The 24,364-nt window shown below is 47.7% G+C and overlaps 1 protein-coding gene across 2 annotated transcripts; it reads left to right on the top strand.

Moving 5' to 3' along the window:
• Positions 1 to 13,850: 13,850 nt before the first annotated feature.
• On the top strand, positions 13,851 to 23,200 carry FKBP4 (FKBP prolyl isomerase 4). Of its 2 annotated transcripts, XM_012452591.2 has the most exons (10): positions 13,851 to 14,101; positions 15,959 to 16,103; positions 16,544 to 16,686; positions 17,534 to 17,654; positions 17,894 to 18,050; positions 18,676 to 18,766; positions 18,863 to 18,946; positions 19,218 to 19,403; positions 19,942 to 20,181; positions 22,393 to 23,200. In XM_012452591.2, the coding sequence occupies exons 1-10, from the start codon at positions 13,997 to 13,999 to the stop codon at positions 22,498 to 22,500; spliced, it is 1,380 nt and encodes a 459-aa protein (XP_012308014.1). In that variant the 5' UTR covers positions 13,851 to 13,996; the 3' UTR covers positions 22,501 to 23,200. The 2 variants fall into 2 exon arrangements, with proteins under 2 accessions (XP_012308014.1, XP_012308015.1); XM_012452592.2 differs by lacking the exon at positions 15,959 to 16,103 and having other exon boundaries at positions 14,018 to 14,101.
• The last annotated feature ends 1,164 nt before the right edge of the window (positions 23,201 to 24,364 follow it).

The raw sequence follows: 24,364 nt of genomic DNA, 5'->3' as shown, positions 1-24,364 counted from the left end.
TGCAACCCCTGCCTCCTGGGTTCAAGCGATTCTCTTGCCTCGGCCTCCCAAGTAGTTGGAACTACAGGCATTTGCCACCACACCACCACACCCAGCTAATTATTGTATTTTTAGTAGAGATGGGGTTTTGCCATGTTGGCCAGGCTGGTCTCGAACTCCTGACCTCAGGTGATCCAACTGCCTCAGCCTCCCAAAGCACTGAGATTACAGGCATGAGCCACTGCACCTGGCCCACTGCTTGCACTTTCAATCAGCTCTAGATTACTTGTGATACCTAATTCAATGTCATTGCTATGTCAACAGTTGTTTAGAGAATAATGACAAGAAGAAAAGTTTGGATGTGTTCAGTAAAGCCTCAATCTTTTTCAAACATTTTTACCCCAGTTGGTTGAATCCCCAGTTAAATCCAGAAGCCACAGATGTGGCAATCCTTGTGGGGAGGGCCAGCTGTACTTGTTAGCATCCCCCGACCCCAAACTGCCCACTGCTTCAACAGGTCAGGGGATGTCCTGTGCCCCTCCTGGCAAGGAGAAGCATTACCTCAGCTCCTGTTGGGACTGCAGGTCTGTCTGCATCTTGACATCTGGAAAGTTTGCCTAACACCTCATATAGGAAATGGATTTGGAGGAGCTTGGGACTGTAGATGGAGATTTGTGAGTGATGTCCACAGAAACACTTAAAGCCTCAGAGCAGCTAAGAGAGCCACTTGCAGAGAAAGATCACCTGTCGTTCACCTTTGAATCCTCAAACTCTGTCACACAGGGCATTCAGTAAACATCAGATGTCTATGGAACAAATGCAAGTATTGGACATAAAAGAAGTGAAAGGGACTATCTTCTCATGGTGCAGAAAATTAGAGCTGCATGACACGTTTAGCCCTAAATTTAGGAATCCACACCATTAGACAAGAAATACCTTTTCAATTAACAAATGGCCTCTCCTCTCCTTTCCCTGAAGAGTTTAGTGAATGACGATCAGGAGGGCACCATAAGCTTTGTTTTCATGTCAAACTGTACCTCTCCTCCAGTGGTTTATCATCTACTTGAAGAGACAAGGCACAGATGAAGAATGACTTCTCCCTGTCCTCAGAAGTCTGTAACCACACGGGATGAGGCATCCATCCCACACTTGCTTCTCCAGAATGACTAGAGAACCCTATGCAATGATACACTGAATTCACAACCACTTACCACTGAAAATGTACAGCACAGAAAATCAGAGTTTGTAGTTAGGTGGCGCTATCGGGGCAGGCCTCCTGAAAGAGGCTGGCTTGGAACTGCCCTAGGCTGGGAAGAAGTTGAAAAGAGAACAGAAAATTAATTGTTCTGTGGCCTGGAGGTACCCTGGGTCCTCAGACCCAGAGTCTCAGCCAGATATCCTGGTGAGGAGACGAGTGTGAAGCCATCGACCACCCTGCCCACGTTCTCATGCTTGAGAGTGTGGCACCAGGGCAGAAGCAGCAAAGATGACCACTGCATACATTCCATCTCCCAGACAGAGGCACACCTAGCTTCTGATGCACAAGGCCCCATTCAACAAAATCCATGCCTTTTCAGGGTGCAGGATAATATTGTGAAGTGCATGTGGACTGGAGTGCAGTGCTGCCCAGACAGACGGCGCCAGCTCAGAGCATCCTCGGGGAAGCCAGCATCAGTTTGGAGAAGATTGAGGGATGAGGCCATCCAATGAAGCAGAGGGTCCCTGAGAGATGAAGTGGCCTTTGCCTCTGGGATTCCCTACCCATCATTCACAGAAGCAGCTTGGTCCCCTGAGCTGGGCAGCACTGTTCTGGAATAATAATGAACAGCACACCCAGCATGCCTCCTGTCAGAGTCCAATGAGGGGGGCAGGTGAGTGCTGTCTCCCCAGCACTTGCTCCTGCATGGATCAGCAGCCCTGACCTTTCTGTCAAACCCTAAAGCGCTCCAACCACTACGTGGCTTCTCACCATCTCCTGCCCAAACTCTGCTTCCAAAGCCTAGTGGATCCACCTGATGAACCTCACCTCCTGCTGTCCCAGCACATTCTGCTCCATCTGAGAGGTGCCTCCTCCCTGGGCGGCAGCGCTCATGTTTACCTGGGGGCTTTCTCGCACTGTTCCCACTATCTGAGATACCCTGCTCCCTTCCACCTCAAACAATGGTAGGAAGAAATCAACACAGACTTAGAGTCAGAAGAGCCAGCTTCAATTCCTCCACTGAACAGAGAGTGCCTGCACATTCCCACAAAAGAACATAAACTTAGGATCTGACAGTGACGGAGGTCTGACATCCACAGTCAGTCTCCAAAGGCTGAAGTCACAGTGTCCGCAGGGCTGGCTCACTCTGGAGCGCCAGGGAGATGTTGCTCCCTTGCCTTTCCCAGCTCCTAGAGGCAGCATGGGTTTCTTGGCTCATGGCCCCATAGCACACAACTTCTGCCTCTGTGGCCACATCTCCATCTCTGACTCTGGCCCTCTGGTTTCCCTCTTATGAGAACTCCTGTGATTACATCAGACCCACCCAGGTAATGCAGGAGAATCTCCCAATTTCAGCATCCTTAGTTGAATCACACCTGCAGAGTCACTTTTGCCAGGTAAGGTCAGAAATCTACAGGCTCTGGAGAGTAGGATGTGAACATCTTTGGGGGGCCATCATTCAGCCTGGCACAGTGAGATATATATGTATTTTTAATTTTTTGTTTAGTTTTTAGAGACAGTATCATTGTGTTGTCCAGGCCAAACTCAGACTCCAGGGGTTCAAGACTTCCTCTTGCCTCGGCCTCCCAAGTACTGGGATTACAGGTGTGTGGCACTGTGCCTGGTTTATATCTTATAAATCAATAAGAAAACAGATTTTTTTCCTTTTTTTTTTTTTTAATGAGACAGGGGCTCGACATATTGCCCAGGCTGGTCCTGAACTCCTGGGCTCAAGTGATCTTCCTGCTTCAGCCTCCAACAGTGCTAGGATTACAGGCACGAGCCAACACACCAGCCCAGTTTGATTTTTTTTTAATGGGTAAAAGATTGGACTTCACCAGAGGAGATATACAAAATGGCAAAAAAAAGAAAAAAAAAGTTTATGAAAAGATGCAGAACATCATTATTCATTAGGGAAATACAAATTGAAACCACAATGATGTAATAACTGCATCCCCACCAGAATAGGTGAAATCAAAAGACACGTCTGCACTGGCAAGGATGCAGAACAGACAGAAGTCTCACATGCTGCTGGGGGACATGCAAAATGGCACAGTTACTGTGGAAAGCAGTTTAGCAGTTTCTTATAAAGCCAAACATAGGACCCAGTGATCCTTCCCCTAGGTGTTTATCCAAGACAAATGAAAGCAGATTTCTACACACAGTCTGTACCAGAATGTTCCAGCAGCTTCCTTCTGCTCCCCACAAATGGACAGCAGCCCAAGTGGCCTTCAGCTGATAAATGTAATAAAGAAAGTGTCGTACATCCATACAGTGGAATATATTCAGTAATGATAAAGAACAAGTTACTGATACACACAGGAACAAGGGTAATTCTCAAGAGCTTTACACCAAGTGAAAGGAGACAGACACAAAAGATACCTGTGTTAGGATTCTTTACCTGAAATTCTAGAAAAGGAGACTACAGTGGGAGAAACAGAACTCATTGAGCTGCACACCTAAAACTGGCAAATTTTAACATATGTCAATTATCTCAACAAAGCTGATATTAAAAATCAGTTGCACAATTGCACAACAATGTGAATGTTCTTAATGCCACTGAACTGTAGACTTAAAAATTTGCTAAAATGGTAAATTTTATGTTATGTATAATTTTATCACAATTAAATGACCCCTCCCCAATCAATTGCATTCTACATACAGGCAATAACAATTAGAAAATAAACTTTTGGCTGGGTGCAGTGGCTCACACCTGTAATCGCAGCACTTTGGGAGGCCAAGGCGGGCAGATCACTTGAGGTCAGGTGATCGAGAGCAGCCTGGCCAACATGGTGAAACCTCATCTCCACTGAAACACAAAAATCAGCCGGGCCCGGTGGCAGGTGCCTGTAATCCCAGCCACTCAGGAGGCTGAGGCAGGAGAATTGCTTGAACTCAGGAGGAAGAGGTTGCAGTGAGCCGAGATCATGCCATTGCACTCCAGCCTAGGTGACAGAGTGAAACAGCTGTCAAAATGCTTTTGAAAGAGCATTTTAACAACAGTACCCAAACAAAACAATACCTAGGAAAAACACTAATGAAAGATACACAAGACTCTACCCTGAAAAATATAAAACACTTTCAGAGGAAGTATACAAAAAATAAAAAAAGAAAAAGAAAAATATAAAACACGAAACATAACTGAGAAAAAAATTAAAGAATAGCTAAATTAATAGAAGAATATATCATGTTCATGGATTGACTCAATATTTTAAGATGCCAAATCTCCCTAATTTTCCATACAGATTCAGTGGAATCCCACTCGAAATCCTAGCATTTTTTTGTGCACATTGAAGATGATTCTCCAGTGGACATGGAAAATCAAAGACCCCAGAGCAGCTAAGTCCACTCTGAAAAATAAACTCAGCTGAAGGGTTTCACTGCCAGACAGCGGCACTTGTTTTAAAGCTGCAGCAACTAAGATCCTGAAGGGTTGCACATGGACATATACTCAGACCAGTGCAGAAAACAGGAGTCCACAGACAGACACAAAGATGTGGTCACACCTGACAGGAGGCACAGGAGCCAGTGCAGCTCAGGAACTGCACAGAGAGGAAAAAATGATCCCTGACTCTGCACCTCAGCCCTGATGTAAATGAATATGAGATGAATCCTAGACTAAAATGTGTTTAAAAAAAAAAAAAAAAAAAGGCCGGGAGCGGTGGCTCACGCCTGTAATCCCAGCACTTTGGGAGGCCGAGGCGGGTGGATCACGAGGTCAAGAGATCGAGACCATCCTGGTCAACATGGTGAAACCCCGTCTCTACTAAAAATACAAAAAATTAGCTGGGCATGGTGGCGCGTGCCTGTAATCCCAGCTACTCAGGAGGCTGAGGCAGGAGAATTACCTGAACCCAGGAGGCGGAGGTTGCAGTGAGCCGAGATCGCGCCATTGCACTCCAGCCTGGGTAACAAGAGCGAAACTCCGTCTCAAAAAAAAAAAAAAAAAGTTGCTGAGCAAGGTGGCTCACACCTGTAAACTCAGCACGTTGGGAGGCTGGGGTGGGCGGATCAAGAGGTCAGGAGTTCAAGACCAGCCTGACCAGCATAGTGAACCCCATCTCTACTAAAAATACAAAAATTAGCCGGGCATGGTGGCATGCACCTGTAGTCCCAGCTACTAGGGAGGCTGAGGCAAGAGAATTGCTTGAACCCAGAAGGCAGAGGTTGCAGTGAGCTGAGATCATGCCACTGCGCTCCAGCCTGGGTGACAGAGGGAGACTCCGTCTCAAAAAAAAAAAAAAGTCTGTGTTCAATACAGTATATTGAGGGGAAAAAAAAGTCTATAATTTAAACAAAAAAAGACAGATAATCAGCCAGGCACAGTGGCTCATGCCTGTAATCCCAGCACTTTGAGAGGCTGAGGCAGTAGGATCACTTGAACCCAGGAATTCAAGACCAGCCCGGGTATCATAGCAAGACCTTATCTCCACTTAATTTTTTTTTTTTTAACTAGCTGGACATGGTGGCATGCACCTTTAATCCCAACTACTCAGGCGGCTGAGGAAGGAAGATCTCTTGAGCCCAGGAGGTCGAGGCTGCAGTAAGCCAAGATCATACCACTGCACTCCAGGGCTGGGCAACAGAGCAAGGTTCTGTCAACCAAGGGATGGATAAATTAAATATGTATACATATACTTGCTCATATGTGTGTGTGTGTATATATATGTGTATATATATATTTGAGACAGAATCTCGCTCTGTCACCCAGGCTGGAGTGCAATGGCGCGATCTCAGCTCACTGCAACCTCCACCTCTTGGGTTCAAGTGATTCTCCTGTCTCAGCCTCCTGAGTAGCTGGGATTACAGGCGCTTGCCACCGCACCTGGCTAATTTTCGTATTTCTAGTAGTGACAGGGTTTCCTCATGTTGGCCAGGCTGGTCTTTAACTCCCAACCTCAGGTGATCCACCCACCTCAGCCTCCCAAAAAGCTGGGATTACAGGTGTGAGCCACCGCTCCTGGCCAACAAAGTCCTTTAAAATGGGTCAAAGATGTATACAAGTCTTTCACAAAAGAGGCCATCCAGATGGCCAATAAGTATATGAAAAAGTGTTCAACTCAACATACCAGAATCTCTGGGACACATTTAAAGCAGTGTCTAGAGGGAAATTTATAGCAATAAATACCCATATGAGAATCGAGGAAATATCTAAAATTGACACCCTATCATCAAAATTGAAAGAGCTAGATGAGCAAGATCATGAAAATATCTGGAGACAACAGATGCTCGAGAGGATGTGGAGAAATAGAAACACTTTTACACTGTTGGTGGGAGTATAAATTAGTTCAACCATTGTGGAAGACACTGTGGTGATTTCTCAAGGACCTAGAAATAGAAATTCCATTTAACCCAGCAATCCCATTACTGGGTATATACCCCAAAAATTATAAATCGTTCTATTATAATGACACATGCACACGTATGCTCACTGCAGCATTGTTTACAATAACAAAGATCTGTAACCAACACAAATGCCCATCAATGATAGACTGGACAAAGAAAATGTGGCACATATATACCATGGAATACTATACAGCCATGAAAAATGATGAGTTCATGCCCTTTGTAGGGACATGGAAGAATCTGAAAACTATCATTCTCAGCAAACTGACACAAGAACAGAAAATCAAACACCACATGATCTCACTCATAGGCGGGTGTTGAACAATGAGAACACATGGACATAGGGAGGGGAGCATCACACACTGGGGTCTGTTGGGGGGTACTAGGGGAGGGACAGTGAGGGGTGGGGAGGGCTGGGAGGGATAACATGGGGAGAAATGCCAGATATAGGTGATGGGGGGATGGAGGCAGCAAACCACCTTGCCACGTATGTACCTATGCAACAATTCTACATCATCTGCACATGTACCTCAGAACATAACGTACAATTTTAAAAAGTGTTCAACTTAATTAGCTATCGAGAAAATACAGATTATGTATTATGTATCTATCTCTACATCCCCCAGGTGCACTAGAATGAAAAGGACTGACCATCCCATGTGTTGGCGAGAGTGTGGACCAACTGGCACTCTTGTACACATTCAGTGGGAGTGTAACTTGAACCACAACTGTAGGAAATTGTCAGTATCTACCAAAGCCAAATATAAGCAAAACCCAAACCCAGCAATTCCATTTCTTAGTTATCTACCAAACTGAAATAAGCACATATGTTCATCAAGAGTCATGTACAAAAATATTCAGAGAAGCTTCATTCATCATAGCCAAAAACTGGAAGCTCCAATGTCATCAACAACAGAATGGATACAGTGTGGGGTGTTCAAACCATGGAAGATTACAAAGCAGTGACAGGTAATGAGCTACTCCTGTTCACAAGATGGATGAATTTCACAAACATAACGTGGAAGGAAGGAAGCCAGTCATAAAAGAGTCTATACTGTACGATTCCTCTTGAATGATGTTCAAAACAGATAAAAGTAATCTATTACGACAGAGGTCAGAAAAGTGGTTACTGTTGGAGATGACTATTGACCTGGAGGGAACATCCAGGAGCCTGTCAGGTGCTGACATTTTCTACATCTTTATCTGGATGACGGTTTTGTGGATACATACTTATAGAAAAATGTATCAAGCTATACATTTAAGATTTCTGGGCCAGGTGCAGTGGCTCATGCCTCTAATCCCAGCACTTTGGGAGGCCGAGGCAGGCAGATCACCTGAGGCTGGGAGCTCGAGACCAGCCTGATCAACACAGTGAAACCCCATCTCTACTAAAAATACAAAATTAGCTGGGCGTGATGACACATGCCTGTAATCCTAGCTACTCAGGAGGTCAAGGCAGGAGAATCACTTGAACCTGGGAGGCGGAGGTTGCAGTAAGCCACGATGGCGCCATTTCACTCCAGACTGGGCAACGAAAGGGAAACTCTATCTCAAAAAAAAAAAAAAAAAGGATTTATGTTATATCTTTTTTAAAAGCAAGTAAATATGAATTTCCATATTTCAAGCTCTTTCTCAAGTTCTAGCTTTTCGTGAGGCCTTCCCAGAATACTTTTCCCAGATGCTGCCATTCTTCACTTTGAAACTGTGCCACACTGGCTAGCCCTGGGTTCTCCTCTAATTCCCTTTATATGCAAGCTCCTTAAGGGAAGGTAGATTCTGTCACAGACTCTGCACTCTACCGCCTTTGGTACAGACCTAGGAACCTAGTAGGTGCTCAATAAACATCTTTCCCCTGGCTGGCCATCTATAGGAAGTGTAAATTCATGGGGGCAAGCCCTGAGGACAGGGATTGGAGGATGTTCTCCATCATTCTCTCTTTCCCAACGAAAGGAAAGAGAGGATGGTTGGAGTGCCACATAACTAATTAATGAAGCCCCTGGTAAACCAAGAGCCCCTTAAAAAAAGATACCCTTCTTCTCCAAGGGTGTATGAGTCTAACAAGGGATAGCTTGGTCTATCCAGGAATCTATGTGAGAATCCCCACCCCTGACCAGGGCTTCCAGCAACCTTTCTCCCCATGAGGAAATTAAACCTAAGGAGGTAAAACCCGAGGAAAAACCAAAATAGTTCCCCCAGAGGAGGCTACTTGTAGAGAGAAGGGCTACGTAACATTTCATCTGTGAGCCTATGTGAAGAGTTAAACTCAAGAGATGCTATGAATACACATTTTGGCTAAATGTTAAAAGGATACATATTAAAGTCAATATCTGACTAAATGAAAACTATTACCAACACCAACAGAGAATGAACTTCCAGGATACAAGAATAAATCTGAACTCTCGAATAAATTATTATTGCTATTATAATTCATTTATTTTTTAAAAGTTAGCAGACTGATCATAGAAGTTTGATGTTATACTGAAGGAAAAATAATGTCTTAATTTCTCAATAATAACAGCTGCTGGATTGCTCCTGTGCTCACTGCAGTGCACATTTATGATCTTAAATACACGTTTACTTTCAATTGACAACAAAAGAAGGTAAGACTATTTTCCCAAGTGGCAATCCATGTCCTAGTTATGCTAATTAGATATAATAATAACCTAGACACATACATGATCCTTTTTCATATGTAAAATTTTGTGTTTATTTTTTAGTAGAGATGGTGTCTCACTATGTTGCCTAGGATGGTCTTAAATTTCTGGCCTCTAGTGATCCTCCTGCCTCAGCCTCCCAAGGTGCTAAGATTACTTACAGGTGTGTAATTACTTACAGCCACCGCACCTGGCCACATGAGCCTTGATCACACACAAGTTCAAGGAAGACAGAAATAATGAAGAAATCACTATTTGATTATTTGGCCCTCTGAAGATCCAGGCCAAAGCCAAATGTCAGTGCATCCACAGATACAACAGGATGAAGATTTCCTACTTCCTATCTCTCCAAGAGCAAAACAAAAATATGTATTTATCAGAAGTAAGATTAGATTTTATAAAAGGAAACAAACTTTCTTTCAGCAGGACAACCACCAAATATCCCATCCCTTCCCCTCAAGATCAGCTAATGGTGGGGTTCATGGAAGTGCTGGCATCAAGTCTACCTTTAAGAGGCTCTCAGTCTTGTTGGAATGACAAAATATCAGCAGGTGAAGCTACTGTGAGTTACATGAGACAGTCAAGTTCATAATCAAGTGTGCAGGAGCATAAAGCACAGTTGTAATTTAACATTAGAAGAGAAGCACTCCTCTGGAACTAATGGAGCAAAGCCTTATCTAGACCAGTGACTTTCAACTTCAGAGCTGGAGACGTCCACGTCTTCAACTGCATTTTCCAAGGCTGGGTGCTGTGGCTCACGCCTTATACAAGAATAAATATATAAAACCCAATACTTTTCGAAGGCTGAGGAAGGCAGAATCACCTGAGCTCAGGAGTTCGAAACCAGCCTGGGCAACATAGTCAGACCCTGTCTATACAAAAAATAAAATTACTGGGCATGGTGGCATGTGCCTATAGTCCTAGCTACTTGGGGGACTGAGGTGAAAGGATCGCTTGAGCTGCAGTGAAGTGTGTTCACGCCACTGCATTCTAGCCTGGGTGACAGAGCTCAAGAGCCTGTCTGAAAAACACAAACAATCAAAAAACAAAACAGCATATTCCAGCAATCAAAAGGCTGAAGTGTGACACACACCACCACTCACATACTCCCCGTGTGCCATGCACAGGTTCAGGTACTTCACATGTAATATCCCATTGCCAGTCACAGTGGCTCACACCTGTAGTCCCAGCACTTTGGGAGGCCAAGGAGGGAGGATCACTTGAGCCCAGAAGTTCAAGACCAGCCTTGGCAATACAGGCAGACCCCATCTCTACAAACAATTTTTAAAAGTTAGCCAGGCATGGTGGTGCATGCCTGTGTAGTCCCAGCTACTCCGGAGTCTGAGGCAAAAGGATTTGCTCGAGCCTGGGAGGCAGAGGCTGCAGTGAGCTGTGATGCACCACTGCACTCCAGCCTGGACAACAGAATGTGACCCTGTCTCCAAAAAATAAATAACCCATTTAATCTTCAAAGAAAACCCCTGTGAGATAGGCATTATCATGACAGCCATTTTAGGGACAAGGAAACTTTGCTCAAGGACTCACGATGAGTCCAATGATGAGCTGAGATTTGAATCTAGGTAAAGAGCCTGTGCTGGAATTTGAACCCAGGAGAATCTAATCCAGAGCCCATGAGCTTAACCTTCACACAGGTCTTCACTATGCACAGGCCTCACATAGAGGCCTACTATTCTTAAATTGTATGAAAATGGAACTATAATCACTAACACAAATAATTTTTTTAAGGAATTGGTCAGTAGAGTTTGTATTTTCTCAATCAACAGACACCAAAGTTAACAAGAAAAAAATGTAAAGGTCATTAACTTTTTCTTGGTAATACATTTTTGACAAATTATATTGGGAATGTTCTAACTCAGGCTAGGTGACAGATTCCCAGGTTCGTTATGCTGGTATGCTGCATAACATGTATGCATACATGCACACACACACTCGTATTGCATTTCACAGTCTTTTGAATGATCCAAATATTATATAATTCTTTGGATGTTAAGTGCATTGGCAGCCTAGGAAGGTCAAAATATGAACTATAGAAACAAGGGGTCTTCATGTGTAAATGATGGGCCCAGGGTTTGGGAGCGGAGCCAGGTCAGCTCAGAGAGGTTCAGTGTGACAAGAACAAAGCTTCTGATCCCAGCAGAAGTCACCTACGGATAAGGTGGATGAGAAAAAGTGTGCTGACTTCCTCCTGCAAAAAAAGTGGACATTTTGGAAGAATTTCAAGTGATACCAGTTAAACATATTTAATAGAATACTTACTTAAATGGGCCAGGGAAAGGGTGAGGAGATAAAGAGACTAAAACACATGCACACTTTCTACAGTATCAGAAAAGTATCACATAAACGACCAGGAAATATTCCGTGTAACAGTAAGTATCTGCTCCAGGATTCAAGACCCAATGCCTGTGGGCCCCTCGTTTCCTCCGTCGCTGTGTGTGGGGACAGAGCTTCTCACCGGGAACCTTGCCCTCATGCCCTTCCCTATCTCACAGCCCTTTGTTTTCTTAGCACTTTGTCCCCATCTCCACCGCAGCGCCTATCAGATCACACTAACGACCGTTATTTACCAACTGCGGAGTTGGAGGCGAGCACTGTGCTGGCTAGATACCATACACAGATTCCCTCTGTTTTTAACCATTAAATCCCCCTCATTTACAGATGTTACTATCCCTATTTTACAGAAAAGAAATCGAGACATAAAGATTAAATAACCTGCCCCAAATTAAACCGCTAACACATGGACCACCCAACTCGCCTTACTCCAAAGCACATGCTCATTCCACTAGGGTATTGGCTATGTGTTTATATAATTGCAGGCACATCGGAAGGGCTCCATTAAGTATGTGCTGAACAGAATTAAAGAAGAGGGTCCTACACTGTCTGCTTCTGATGAAGAAAAAGACGCAGAAAAGAAACCGCCACACGTGGAGAATCAGTAGGTGCAAGCCAAGGACAGTTTGCGGTAAACTGCCACCCGGAAGCCAGCACCCACTATTCTGGTCTCCCGGAGTTCGGGTGGCTCCTGGCACTGTTATTTCTACAGAAAAGTAGTGGATTTAATCCCTACAGAGGCAGCGCCCCCGTATCCTCTGGAGGTGCCTCCAGTCACCTAAAGAGTCATCTTCATTGTGGCTCAACTCATGTGGGCTGTAAATTGCTGGAGAGAAGGGCTTTTTCTTATGCATTCCTTTCAAGTTCCCTTGGCAGGGACTACAATGAACCATCACATTATGACGCTGAAAAGCTCATCTCTAAAAAGCGATCCTAATTTAGTTTGATGAGACTGATGGCGTCCTAACAGCACAGTACCGGGGACATAAACGGATGTCCAAAAACATAATTATTATAGGAATAAAAATTCACTTTGGGTGCCGTGGCTCACGCCTGTAATCCCAGCACTTTGGGAGGCCGAGGAGGGCGGATCATTTGAGACCAGGAATTCGAGACCAGGCTGGGCAACATGGCGAAACCTCGTCTCTACTAAAAATACAAAAATTAGTGGTGCGCGCCTGTAGTCCCAGCTACTCGGGAGGCTGAGGCAGGAGAATTGCTTGAACCCGGGAGGCGGAGGTTGCAGTGAGCCGAGGTCGTGCCACTGCACTCCAGCTTGGCGCCTGGTGACAGAGTGAGACTCTATCTCAAAAAAAAAAAAAAAAAAAAAAAAAAAAAGGAAAGAAAAGAAAATCAGCCAAGACTTGGAAAAAAATAAAAATAAAAAAGGAAACTTCATGCAACCAGTAACTATTGGACACCACTCACCAGATACTATACTAAGCTGGGGTTAGGTGCTGAGCAAAACCAGGACCCTCTCTAGATGGCTTTCTAGGTCCGGCGACCATGGCTTTGGTGACACCGGTAGCTGCGCGCTCCACAGGCTGTCAAGAAACATTCAAGAAACAAACATTGAAAATACACCTTCTGTGGGCCTTTAGGAAAACTGAACGACTTTTTTCGGGAGGGGAAGGGTCCCCTGAGTGCGTGCCCCGTGTGAGTCCCAAGCTGGGCTGGCCATGCCCTGCCAACCCCGTTGCTTGCAGCATCTGCAGGCGCGGGAGGAGGCACCGCTGCCCAGCCGGGGCTTTCCGACTTTGGGGAAATCGAGGTCACTTTCCCTGGCTCTGCGCAGCGGGGCAGCGCTGTCCACTCACTTGCCCGCCCACACGCCCTTGCCCTTTTTCCCCCAGGTAGGGAAGGGTCTACGCGGGTCATAGCAGGAAGGCCACGCCGCCCGTGGTGAAAGCTGGTCCCGGGGAGGGCGCGCTGCCGCTGCCATCTGGCTGCCCGCGCTTCCCACACCCCGCCGCGGGCGCAGCGGACTAGTAGAGTAAAGTCAGGAGATCGATCGAGAAGAATCTGGAAGAATCCGGTTAGACAGGGAAGCAGCCGGGGGTGGGAGAGAGGAAGGGCCAGGGGAGATCCCCAGAGTCCGAGGGTCCCAGGAGAAGGGAAAGGGGGCCGGCAACCAGCAGGAGGCAAGAACAAGGAAAAAAAAAAAAAAAAAATCCGAAGCGCCCGCAGCCCGAGCCCGAACGGGATCAGCCCCGCAGTCTCTAGAAAGTTCTGCACCCCGCCCCCTCTGTCCGCTCTCCCGCTCCTCCCAACCCCTCCCTCGCGGCGGGGCGGGACCAATCGCTCCCCGAGCCGCTCCTGACCCACCTACCCCTGCTCCCGCGCCGCGTGCAGAGGTGCTCTAGTCTCTGAGCGGTCCGCAGTCAGCGCCGCGGCGCCCGGACCCCCGCCAGCTGCCCAGAGTGCGCTCGCGCCGGCGCCAGCTCCCGGAGAAACGGCGCGCCGAGCGGAGATGACAGCCGAGGAGATGAAGGCGACCGAGAACGGGGCGCAGTCGGCGCCGCTGCCCATGGAGGGAGTGGACATAAGCCCCAAACAGGACGAAGGCGTGCTGAAGGTGAGGGACGGCGGGGCCTGCGGGGGCGACCAAACCCTGGGCCCGGCGGGCCACCCTTCCGCCAAGCTGGGAGCCCGCGGCCGGGCGCGGGTCGAGGCAGCCGCCTCTGCAACCTTGTGGCGGTTCCGCCGTGGGCCGCTGGCATCGCCGTCCCGGACCGTGCTGCGTCGTTTGGGGCACTGAGGGCGGCCAAGCGCTCAGGAGGAGGCGGCCTAGGTGCGCCAGCCGAGGCCCCAGGCTCCCTAGCCCGCGGCGCCCGGGCCCGGGCAGGGGGTCGGGATTACAGCGCCCACCTCGGCGCTCGCAGGGCGGCGGAGAGGGGCGGGGCGGCCGCCGCGGGTGTTCCAGCTGCAGCCAGGGGCCAGGCCGGGCTGCTCCCACGCCGCGCCGCCCCCTACCCCCCGGGCTGCCTTGTAGGTGGCGGTGCCAGGGCTCGCCCACCCGGGCGGTGGAACACGGGCCAGGACGGGGACCGACTCCCCACAGTGCTTTTCTGGCCTGGAGGCCTTTGTGCGACGCAAGCGCGACAGGGTTCTGGCGCCCTCCTGGGGTCCCCTGCCGACACCGAGACCCTGCGAGGTCCCCACCCGCCGCGCCGCGCCCCCTCCCTCGGCCCCGGGGAGGCCGAGCGCGGGGAATGCCGGGAGCTGTAGTCCCCTCCCCCCGCCGCGCCGCCTCCCGGAGCCCGGCTGCGGGGTGTGGGGTAGGGAGGAGGCGCTCTGCTGTGGAGCCTGCCGCCGACTGACCGCTCGACTACAAATAGCTTGGGGAGCTGGGTGGAGGGCATCTTGACCTGGGCCAGGACAACCTGCCGTGGGTCGGAGCAGGTTCTGGGGAGAGTCCAGAGATGGTGAACTCCCAGCTCGCATCTTATGCCCTCTCCCCATCCGCTGCTCCTCCTCATCCTGGCTTCCCACCGTTGAGCTCCGCATGTGCGGCACCCGCCTCAGGGGGCCTTTACCTGGTCCAGAAGTGCATCTGGCTTGGCACCAGATAACTGGGGACCTCGAGTGCCTGTTCCAGCGGCTGTCCTGTGGCATGTGGCTTCCCCTTCTCGCTCCAGCGTCCTGCTGTTTTCTATGAGATTGTTATTCTAGGAAGGATCATTTCCCCTTTGATCCGCCATTCCTTCCCTTTTACTTTTCTACTCCTCAAGGCCCCTTTCCGTTCTTCATGGAAGTTTTCCCTTAGAGGGTAACCACACACCTACCAGGTGGCGCTAAAGAAGCCTGTAGTTGCTGGGAAATACTCCAGCCCTGGACTTAATCAGGAATACTCAGCTCCGAAGTCAGAGTTTAAGGCCCCAGGGAGAGCCTCCAGGTTCACCTATAACCTGGTTTCTTCCTTACCTGTTTTGAACTGTTTCTTTTCTCTTCACTTATACTCCTCTCTTTCTCCTGTCTCCAAACCAGACCCTGATCTGATGACCACTGGCATGAAGGAAGGAGGAGGAAGTATGGCATAAATACTTCCCCATTTGCCGATGATAATAATAATCTATTATTCAACCCTTTACTGGTCTAATCTTCCAACAGCTGTAGGAGATAGGGATCATCATCACTGCTTTACAAATAAGGTGTGGAGAGTTTTAAGAACTTATCTATACACCATAAACTTGACCTCAGATCTCTCAGTCTTTTGTCTCTTTTTCAAACCAAGTCTTGCTGCACCTCAAGAAAGACAGGGTTAGTTGACTCCTAGGCTAAGCTGCTAGTAACTGAATCTGGAGGGACAAGTAGGCAGAGGAGGATGGACACAGAGAGGTTCCTTTATGTTCCTCTGGAGGCTTGCAGACAGTGTTGGTGCCCCTTTCCGCCCCCACCCCTGGGGTACTCACTTTCTCCCCCTTCCTCCCAGGTCATCAAGAGAGAGGGCACAGGTACAGAGATGCCCATGATTGGGGACCGAGTCTTTGTCCACTACACTGGCTGGCTGTTAGATGGCACAAAGTTTGACTCCAGTCTGGATCGCAAGGACAAATTCTCCTTTGACCTGGGAAAAGGTAGGCGTGGTCAGTGGGCTGGCAGGATAGGTTTGAGGTGGACACAAACTGTCACAAGCAGAAACCATTTTCTCAGGACTAGGCTCAGGGAGGAGTGGTTTATCACACTCTGTTACTCTTTCTGTCACTCTTTTTTTCCTTCTGCCGATCTGTAACTATATTGATCTGTGTCTTCTCTTCTCATCACCTCCCAGCACCTTACTCTGACTTCAAAGGTGGACTGTCTTGCATCTTAAACTCTTTTTTTCAGGGTCAGGTGATCTTTTAAGAGTTCTGAGACCTGGTAGCACTTAATGCAACCAGATATCTCACCTTCTGGTCCCATTTCTAAAGGATGTCCAGCTTCCCCATGAGTGTGGTCCAGTAACTCTCCAGGAGCACTGTGTGAGCCCAGAATCAGAACCCTGCTAAGGTGATCCTGTTTGCCTCTATATCTGCAGGGGAGGTCATCAAGGCTTGGGACATTGCCATAGCAACCATGAAAGTTGGGGAGGTGTGCCACATCACCTGCAAACCAGAATATGCCTACGGTTCAGCAGGCAGTCCTCCAAAGATCCCCCCTAATGCCACGCTTGTGTTTGAGGTGAGTGTCCAGCCACTGAGATCCAGGCTAAAAGCCAGGCCTTATCTCAGCCCAATGCCTGGCTGCCCTCCAGCCCTTCCTGCTTCTTGCAGACAATGTAGCCAAGGCTGAGGGCCTGGCCTTATGGGAGGAGGAGAAATGAACAGGGCAGCTGGCTCTGCTGCTGCTAGTGACAGAAGTAATGGAAGCTTCGGGTAGGAAGAGGCAGGCGCAAGCCCCTCTCCAGACTCAAAGCATGGTCGGGGTTAAGGCTTCTTTATCTCAAGAGTGGTACCCAGAAGAATACTGAAAGGAGTCGGGAGGTCAGAAACTATGTACCCTTATAAATGGCAGTACAGAATATTGGTGCTCTAGAGATCAGAAGAGGGAGCAGTAGCCCCCTCTGTGGGTCAAGGGCTGAGAAAAGCCTTCTCTAAGGAGCTAGAACTTGACATTGTTCAATGTGAAAATGGTTGAGCCAATCTGTGGGCACTTGAATGTTGAGAAACTGCTGAGAGATATTGGGTAATCATTCCTAACACCTACCAGATTGGGCTTATCAGGTAGTATGAATCAGGATTACCTGGAACACATCCTGATGCGTCCTCATTAGTAGAGCAGGTAGCAAATAGATTGCTCTCCCCAGCTTAACTGAAGCCCATGTAGGCTGCCCACCTCTACCAAAGGTGAGGTTAGGGCAGCTCCCAAGAACTTAGCAAAAGCACCCCTCTACCTGACTCCTCGTGACTGCCCTTATGGTCAGATCTGGCCTGGCAGTTAGTAGGGACTCTCCTGGATGAGAGAAAGGTTGTGTTTCACTGCCCATGAGTTAGTATGGGAAGGAATTGTGTCACATCTTGTCCCACAGGTGGAGTTGTTTGAGTTTAAGGGAGAAGATCTGACGGAAGAGGAAGATGGCGGAATCATCCGCAGAATACGGACTCGCGGTGAAGGCTATGCTAAGCCCAATGAGGGTGCTATTGTGGAGGGTAAGACAGTACTGCCTTGGGTTTCAATTCTAATTTTGATATTTAGGCCTCAGTGGCTTTGGGCAGGTAACTTTCCTTCTCTGAGCCTGTTTTCATGGCCATAAAATGAGGGGTTGGACCATATTGTCTTTGAGAACACAACTAGGAGAATCTTGGGGTGATGTAGAGAGGCTGATGGCATCCTTCCTCAGTCACCTTCCCTTTTACAACTCTGGTACACTGCCTCTCTTTCATGCCAGTTGCACTGGAAGGGTACTACAAAGACCAGCTCTTTGATCAACGAGAGCTCCGCTTTGAGATTGGTGAGGGGGAGAACCTGGATCTGCCTTATGGTCTGGAGAGGGCCATTCAGCGCATGGAGAAAGGAGAACATTCCATTGTATACCTCAAGCCCAGGTGAGGGGTGGGCACTTCGTAGAGTAGGCAGGCAGGCAAACCAAGGTCAAAGATAAAAAGTGAGTTATATCTCTCTTTTAGTGAATTATATTCTCAGCTGTTTGTATCCTTTTTAACTCTGGGCACACCAAACATACACCATTATTCTCTCTTCAGTGTACTTGGAAGTGTGGCCACAGTTTTCTACATCTCCTTGGATCTAAGCCCAGTCTTTTCAGTCATAATTGCTACAGATTCTCTCCTCTGCCATCAAGATTTTCCTCTCCCATTCATTCATTCAGTCATTACTGAAACATATCTACTACATGCCAGACACTACTGAAAATTCCTAGGGGTTCAGAGACTGATAGAACATTGTTTCTACATTCTAATTCTAGTTCTTTGTTTAGTGAGGTGTCATTTAAGTTAGTAATCACACTGCTGCCTGGCTGTGAGTTATTAGAAGGGTACGAAAGATGCTGAGGGACCATCTGATTGTGTGAAGAGGCCAGGGATGATTTGCCAAACATTTGGACCAAGTCTCAAGGGATGGGAAGGTACTTTCCAGGAAATGGACAGGAAGCCTTTCAGCCTGGAGCAGGTTAAGTGTTGCCAAGATGACACAAAGTATTTTTCACCCCTACAGCTATGCTTTTGGCGGAGTTGGGAAGGAAAAGTTCCAAATCCCACCAAATGCTGAGCTGAAATATGAATTACACCTCAAGAGTTTTGAAAAGGTAAGTTTGTTCAAGGTCTTCCCATCTGAAGTCAAGTTCTACCCTCTAGGTGACTAGGGTAACTGACAACTTTGTTTCTCCTCTGGGGTGTGGCAGGCCAAGGAGTCTTGGGAAATGAATTCAGAAGAGAAGCTAGAACAGAGCACCATAGTGAAAGAGCGGGGCACTGTGTACTTCAAGGTGAGCCAACAGTCACTGTTCTTAAGGACACTCCCAGGGAGAGTTGCTCTGAGCCCACTCCTCCCTTGGTGACTAAGATCATTTTCTGCCAAGAAGTGGACAGGTTGGCACCTGCCATCTTCACCTAGTATATCTGAGCTTGCTGGCCTTGCCAGCGGGAGGGGTTGGGACAGGAACCTCTTGTGGCCATGTGTCACTGATATCTGCAGGGTATTAACAGCGTGGTATCACTGAACCTGTGCCAGGTGCCTGAGCCTCTCTCCCATTCTAGGAAGGCAAATACAAGCAAGCTTTACTACAGTATAAGAAGATTGTGTCCTGGCTGGAGTATGAATCTAGTTTTTCCAGTGAGGAAGCACAGAAGGCACAGGCCCTTCGATTGGCCTCTCACCTCAATCTGGCCATGTGTCATCTGAAACTACAGGCCTTCTCTGCTGCCATTGGAAGCTGTAACAAGGTGAGGCCCCCTCAGAGGGCATGGAGGCAGCATTCACATGCAGGGTTGGGTGAGCTGCCAGCATGTCTGAAACTTCCCCTTCGTGACTAGGGCAGGGATAGTGGGGTAGATTCAGTAGGACCTCAGAGATTTCAGGCCAAAGGTACGGATGTTAGCTTTAGTGGCGGGAAGCAATTGGCACAGAAGTAGGAGAACACATGGAATGGGAAGAACCACATAAGGGGTTTCTCCCACCTTTGTTCTTAGCCTTTCCTCTTAACCTACTTGCTTTATTCTAAAGTGAATGTTAATGTCTAAAATCTTTTTATTTCATCCAAAGACCTGCTGTCCTCCCTCTCTGCCTGTTGGATTAAATGAGGTTCCTTCCTAAACCTTGTATTGTTCCATTTAATGCCCCAGGCCTTGTTCTTCCTGGGGTGGAGCCAGCCATTTGCATTCCTCCTCATCCTGCTAAGGGGTACCTTTGGAACCCAGCCTTGACCAGATGAGCTACAACTCCTGAGCTCCAATGGTGTTGCTTCTTCTCTGCATCCTTTAGGCCCTAGAACTGGACGGCAACAACGAGAAGGGCCTTTTCCGCCGCGGAGAGGCCCACCTGGCCGTGAATGACTTTGACCTGGCACGGGCTGACTTCCAGAAGGTCCTGCAGCTCTACCCCAACAACAAAGCCGCCAAGGCCCAGTTGGCTATGTGCCAACAGCGGATCCGCAGGCAGCTTGCCCGGGAAAAGAAGCTCTATGCCAACATGTTTGAAAGGCTGGCTGAGGAGGAGAGCAAGGTGAGGATTGGGGTAGGGGACAGTTGGGACAGATCCCTCCACTTAACCTGGCCACTTTGGGCCCTTCATGCCTTTGGTTGTCTGTGCCAATCCCGGAAACCAGAAGTTGTCCTTTCCCTGGAGCATTAAGGAGTATGTGTTCCCTGCTGTTGGGGCCAGTGTTCTGTGATCAGTCCCGGAAACCTACCCACAAGCCCCAGAAGCTGAGTTGGTTGCTCTGATTTATGTTTTCTTGTGGGCCAGGCGCGGTGGCTCACACCTGCAATCCCAGCACTTTGCAGGGCCAAAATGGGAGGATTACTTGAACCCAGTAGGTAGAGACCTCAGTGACTTATGATGGCACCACTGCACTCCAGCCTGAGTGACAAAATGAGACCCTGTCTCAAAAGAAAAAAAAGAGCTAGATGGCTTTTGTGTGTGTTTAAATAAATAATACATTTACATAGTTAAATTCAAACTGTACCAAAGAATATACAGTAAAAAGTCTGCCTCCCCAACCAGAAGCCACTGATCCTTCTGATTCTTATATGGTTCTAATGTATTGCTTAATACACAGGCAGATATTCATGTTGCTTTCTCCCTTTCCCCTAATAAGAGGCAACATGCTCTACCTATGATTTGGTATGCTGTGCTTTTTTCTCATAATAATATCTGGAAGCGCCAGGCGCGGTGGCTCACGCCTGTAATCCCAGCACTTTGGGAGGCTGAGGTTAGGAGTTTGAGACCAGCCTGACCAATATAATGAAACCTCGTCTTGAAAAAATAAAAAAAATACATATATATATTTTTGGAAGCTTATTTTACAGCAGTATTTAAAGAGCTTTCACATTCTTAGGCTTATGTAGTATTCATTGTATGGATCAATCAGTCCCCTTTTAGTCTTCCAGTTTTCTTTTTTTTTTTTTTTTTCCTGAGACAGAGTTTTGCTCTTTCAGCCAGGCTGGAGTGCGGTGACACGATCTCAGCTCACTGCAGATTCTGCCTCCTGAGTTAAAGCAATTCTCCTGCCTCAGCCTCCTGAGTAACTGGGATTACAGGCGCGTGCCAGCACACCCAGCTAATTTTTGTATTTTTAGTAGAGAAGAGGTTTCACTGTGTTGACAAGGCTGGTCTCAAACTCCTGACTTTAGTGATCTGCCCAGCCCTGCCTCCCAAAGTGGTGGGATTACAGGTGTGAACCACCATGCCTGGGCAGTCTTTTTGTTTGTTTGAGACACAGTCTCCCTCTATCGCCAGGATGGAGTGCAGTGGTGGGATCCCAGCTCACTACAACTTGCGTTTTCCCGTTTCAAGCGATTCTCCTGCATCATGCCTCCCGAGTAGCTGGGACTACAGGCACACACCACCATGCCCGGCTAATTTTTTTTGTATTTTTAGTAGACACAGGTTTCACCATGTTGGCTAGGATGGTCTCGATCTTTTGACCTTGTGATCCGCCTGCCTTGGCCTTGCAAAGTGCTGGGATTACAGGTGTAAGCCATCGCACCCAGCCACCCGGACAGTCTTAAACAGTGTTCTAAACAAGCACTATACAGTAGAAACACAGTATTAACCACATGTAATTGAAAATTTTCTGGTAACCATGTTAAAAAGGTGAAAAACAGATGGAATTAAGTTTTAATTGCATTTATATATTTTTCAGACCATCTTCAAAATCCAATATATATTTTGCACTAAAAACATACGAGTTTCAACTAGCCACATACAGTAGTGGCTACCACATGGGACAGTGCTCTTCTAAACAGCACTGTAGTGAATGACCTTGTGAGTTCATAATTTGTACATATACAAGTGTTTTGTGTTTTTTTGAGACAGTGTCTCTCGCCCTATCGCCCAGGCTGGAGTGCAGTGACACAGTCAGCTTACTGCAACCTCTGCCTCCCTGGCTCAAGTGATTCTCTTGCTTCAGCCTCCCAAGTAGCTGGGACTACAGGTGCACACCACCATGCCCAGCTAATTTTTGTAATTTTTGTTGAGATGAGGTTTCACCATGTTGTCCAGGCTGGTCTCAAACTTCTGGGCTCAAGTAATCTGTCCACCTCACCCTCCCAAAGTGCTGGGATTACAGGTGTGAGCCACCACGCCTGACTTATACAGGTATATCTTTAGGGCAGATACAGGAGAATTGGTGTGTCTGTAATTCTGCTAGAAATTAAGTGTGTATTTTTTCACTTGGGAAGTCAGGCTCTTTGCTGTTCCTCTTCCTTCCAGGCCAAGGCAGAGGCTTCCTCAGGAGACCATCCCACTGACACAGAGATGAAGGAGGAGCAGAAGAGCAACATGGCAGGGAGCCAGTCTCAGGTGGAGACAGAAGCATAGCCCCCCTCCACCAGCTCTACTCCTGCGGCTGCCTGCCCCCGCACCCCCGCAGTCTCCCCACTCCACCCTGTTAGTTTTGTAAAAACTGAAGAATTTTGAGTGAATTAGACCTTTATTTTTCTATCTGGTTGGATGGTGGCTTTAGTGGGGAGGGGGGAAAGAAGTAGGCTGGGGGATTGAGGTGGGGAATCATTTCAGGAGATGTCACCCCCCCTTCCCTTCCCCCATTGCACATGAACGTATGTCCATCCATACGTATTCATCAGAATGTTAATTTATTTTGCTCCCTCTGTTAGGTCCATTTTCCAAGGGTAGAAGAAGCAAGTGGTAGGGATGGGGTCTGATATGAACCCAGGGTGGAGAGGGAGACTCCTGGGCAGCCGTTTTCCTCATCCTTTCCCTCTCCCAGTCCGTTTCCAAACGTGGCCTCCATGTGGGTGCTAGGGACATGGGAAAAACCACTGCTGTGCCCATTTCTTCTCTCTGTTCCCTTCCTCACCCTGACGGTGTGGCTGATGATGTCTTCTGGTGTCATGGTGACCACCCTGTGTCCCCCATTCTGGTGTTTCCCCTGTCAATTTCCCTTCTCAGCCAGGTTGTATCCTGAAATCCCCTCAGCCTCTTCTCTGCACGTTGCTGAAGGTCCAGGCTTGCCTCAAGTTCCGTGCTTGAGCAATAAAGTGGAAACAATAAAACCTGGGTGTCAGGCAACCCTTTCTGTTCACTCTTGGAGGGGTGGGTACATAATGGGTAGTGGCAAAATTAAGGGGTCACCCACTTGGTCCCAGTTCAGCTTAAATAAGTGCAGTACCTCATATAATGATGCCATAGTTGGGCAGGAAGCAGACCCACCATGCAGGGCTTCCTGAGTACTGCAAAGGCTGCAGTGAGACTTAGGCCTACACCCTTACCCAAGGTTCCCAGCACTCCCTCCCTCCAGCAACCTGGTAGTTTTTAGTGTCTCTGGTTTTCTTCCCTGCCACTTAGGAAGAGGAAAGTCTAAACATCTAGAAGACTGGGTCACATGCATGTTCATTTTGAAGTTAGCATTGGTCTTCTGCCTACCTCTGATGTGGCAGAAGTATCTTTGTGCATTTTGGTTTCTTAACAAGGTAAAACTCCTGGTGTCACTAACCTCCTCCTGTCAGATACCCTTTACATGATTAAGGTTAAGAGTAAAGAACAGTGGACAAGCCCAGCTTCCTTCTCAGCCTCAACAGGTAAAGGCTTGTGCTTTTTTTCTAAGTATGCTTTTACCCTTAACTTGTATGGCACGGTGGGGCCCTGAGAGAAGCCAGACAGCACAAGCCAGTCATGTTGAGCTGCCTCCAGATGATCCTGGCTCCAGGCCACAGCCCATGTCTGCCCTCACCCCTCTCCTCTCCTACTGCGAGCTCCCCAGTCCTTTCCCAACAGTGATGTGGTTGTCTGCTTACCCACATGCCTGTATAGTTCCTTCCAGAAGAAATGTATCTATAATGATGGAAGATTAATTTCTGTATAAAAGTTTTTCACCAAGCAATTACAGCATGGCTGATGCTGAAGCTAGGACTAAAATTGGGGTGTGCAAGTCTTCCAGAGTGAGTATCCCTTGAGCCCAAGGCACCAAGGTGCAGAAAGCTGTGACTGTGCCACTGCATGCCAGCATGGGCAAGAGAGCAAGACCCTGTCTCTTTAAAAAAAAAAAGTCCCAATATAACTGCTCTCTTACTGGGCCTACCTCACGTCACAGCCCTGTATTTGTGGTTTGTGTCTGGGTCCTCTTGGTATTTCAAAAGTAATAGATTCTTAGCCCTGCAGCCAACAATAATCACTAACTCATTAAGCATTTATGAAGTAAGCCTAGCACTTGTACTGACAGCGT

This window comes from Aotus nancymaae, unplaced genomic scaffold (genome assembly GCF_030222135.1).
Source record: "Aotus nancymaae isolate 86718 unplaced genomic scaffold, 86718_ANA_hifiasm-v0.15.2.pri h1tg000016l, whole genome shotgun sequence".
Classification (NCBI taxonomy): domain Eukaryota; kingdom Metazoa; phylum Chordata; class Mammalia; order Primates; family Aotidae; genus Aotus; species Aotus nancymaae.
Note: the sequence above shows the minus strand (reverse complement) of the source record. Positions and strands in the feature narration are given on the sequence as shown.